This window comes from Camelina sativa, chromosome 20 (genome assembly GCF_000633955.1).
Source record: "Camelina sativa cultivar DH55 chromosome 20, Cs, whole genome shotgun sequence".
In the NCBI taxonomy this organism is placed as follows: domain Eukaryota; kingdom Viridiplantae; phylum Streptophyta; class Magnoliopsida; order Brassicales; family Brassicaceae; genus Camelina; species Camelina sativa.
Window position 1 is genome coordinate 18,791,314 of NC_025704.1, and position 1,609 is coordinate 18,792,922.

At 39.3% G+C, this 1,609-nt stretch overlaps 1 protein-coding gene across 1 annotated transcript in view; it reads right to left on the bottom strand.

The window, feature by feature from the left end:
- The window catches only part of LOC104772651 (serine--tRNA ligase, cytoplasmic), an 11,127-nt gene extending 9,735 nt beyond the window's left edge, over nucleotides 1-1,392 (bottom strand). Inside the window, 7 exon segments of the mRNA XM_019241998.1 lie at nucleotides 144-172; nucleotides 269-462; nucleotides 550-600; nucleotides 603-659; nucleotides 780-945; nucleotides 1,097-1,167; nucleotides 1,260-1,392. Of these exon segments, the coding sequence (XP_019097543.1) occupies nucleotides 144-172; nucleotides 269-462; nucleotides 550-600; nucleotides 603-659; nucleotides 780-945; nucleotides 1,097-1,167; nucleotides 1,260-1,392 (701 nt within the window).

Sequence of the window (1,609 nt, forward strand, 5' to 3'; positions counted from 1 at the left end):
TTCTTCCTTCCTCTTCACGCTTCTTATCACAGCGTCCATAATCTTCTTCCACGTCAGCCCATCTGCCACGTCAGCATATCAGCACTCTGAGACACTTCGCAAGCTCCTGTCACCCTCAGAGCTCTGATGCACTTACATCAATAAGATATTTGTCATCTCCTTCACCCCTCACCTGGAAATAACAAACAAACCAAACCTCAAAACTACTCTTAATTAAGTCTTAATTAATAACGTAATTAAACATAAAATTTTGCAACAGAGTAAAGACCTTGTAAAGCTCTTCATCATACTGTGCCAATTGTGCGCACTTGGCCATAACATCCGGCTTCATGAAAAAAGGAGGTTGTATAGGCGTAAATCCTCTACCTTCCAAGAAGTCTAGGGAAAAGTTGATAAGAGCTTGGTTAAGCCTCACACCATCTCCTATTAAGAAAAAGCCTCTCCCTCCAGCAATATCAGCACCTGCGAGTACCCGCAAAATAGCATTACAACGAAAAACACGGATTTGAGAAGGTGCTGATAAGTGAAGTACTGTTCAATGCTAATTACCAATTTTGGTATCAACAATACGGAGAACACCAATGAGATTCACATGGTTTTCAGCTTCTGATCGGGCAAAGCATACCTCCTTTGACCCAAAACTCTAATCACAAGATTATCTTCCTGCATTTGAAAAAACACACACACATGCATGGGAACTGTGTCATGGATATAAGATTTCCAACAAGCTTAATTTTACTGTACCATGATAAAACTTGTAAGAAAAGGCACAACATCACTAACCTCATCATCACCAATGGGAACTGTGTCAGGGATAAGATTTCCAACTGCCTCCAATTTGGCTTGCAAAGCAGCATATGTTTCACGAACTTCCACCTCCTTCGCGGTAGCGTCTTGTTTGTTTTTCTCCGTCTGCCGAATAACCTCAGTCGCATCTTCTTTTTTCTACTCCAAAGAAACCAAAAAAAAACACACTAAAATCAGTCTCCATCTAGCTATGACATTCACACTACGTAACATGACCACAAAATCACCAGAACTGATATCTAAAAACACTGAAAAGGTTCCAATAAAATCTGAGATATAATAAACTAACAATTTTGAGCTGAGCGACTTGTTTATTCAGCTTGTTGAACTCCTTTCGGAAGCTTTCTACTTCTAATTGACCTGAAAACACAATGATATTTTGATAGCATCAAAGCTCAAATTTGTAAGCAATCTGAGATCGAACGAAAGCATCGGTCGTGGAAGATACTTACGCTGACGCCATTCTTTGTCGAGCTTAATAATCTCATCAACGAGCTCTAAGCTAGCAAATCTCTGACGTTGCGATTCTCTGACGATCTCTGGATTGCTACCTTTTTCTTCACGGAACAGATTGACTTCTATCATGTTTATTTTTTTTTTGTGTGCTTTTCTGTGTGAATCCAAAAGCTGAAAAATAAAGTTAGAAATTGCACGTATGATCAGCTACAACACACACTGATTTGATTACAGCGACTACGCCAAATCTCAAAACAGGGGCGAAACAGAGCACAGAGGACAATAATGTGACGACTAGGGCTTTTGTATTTTGTTTTCCTAATTTATATTGGGAAAATGTCATTAA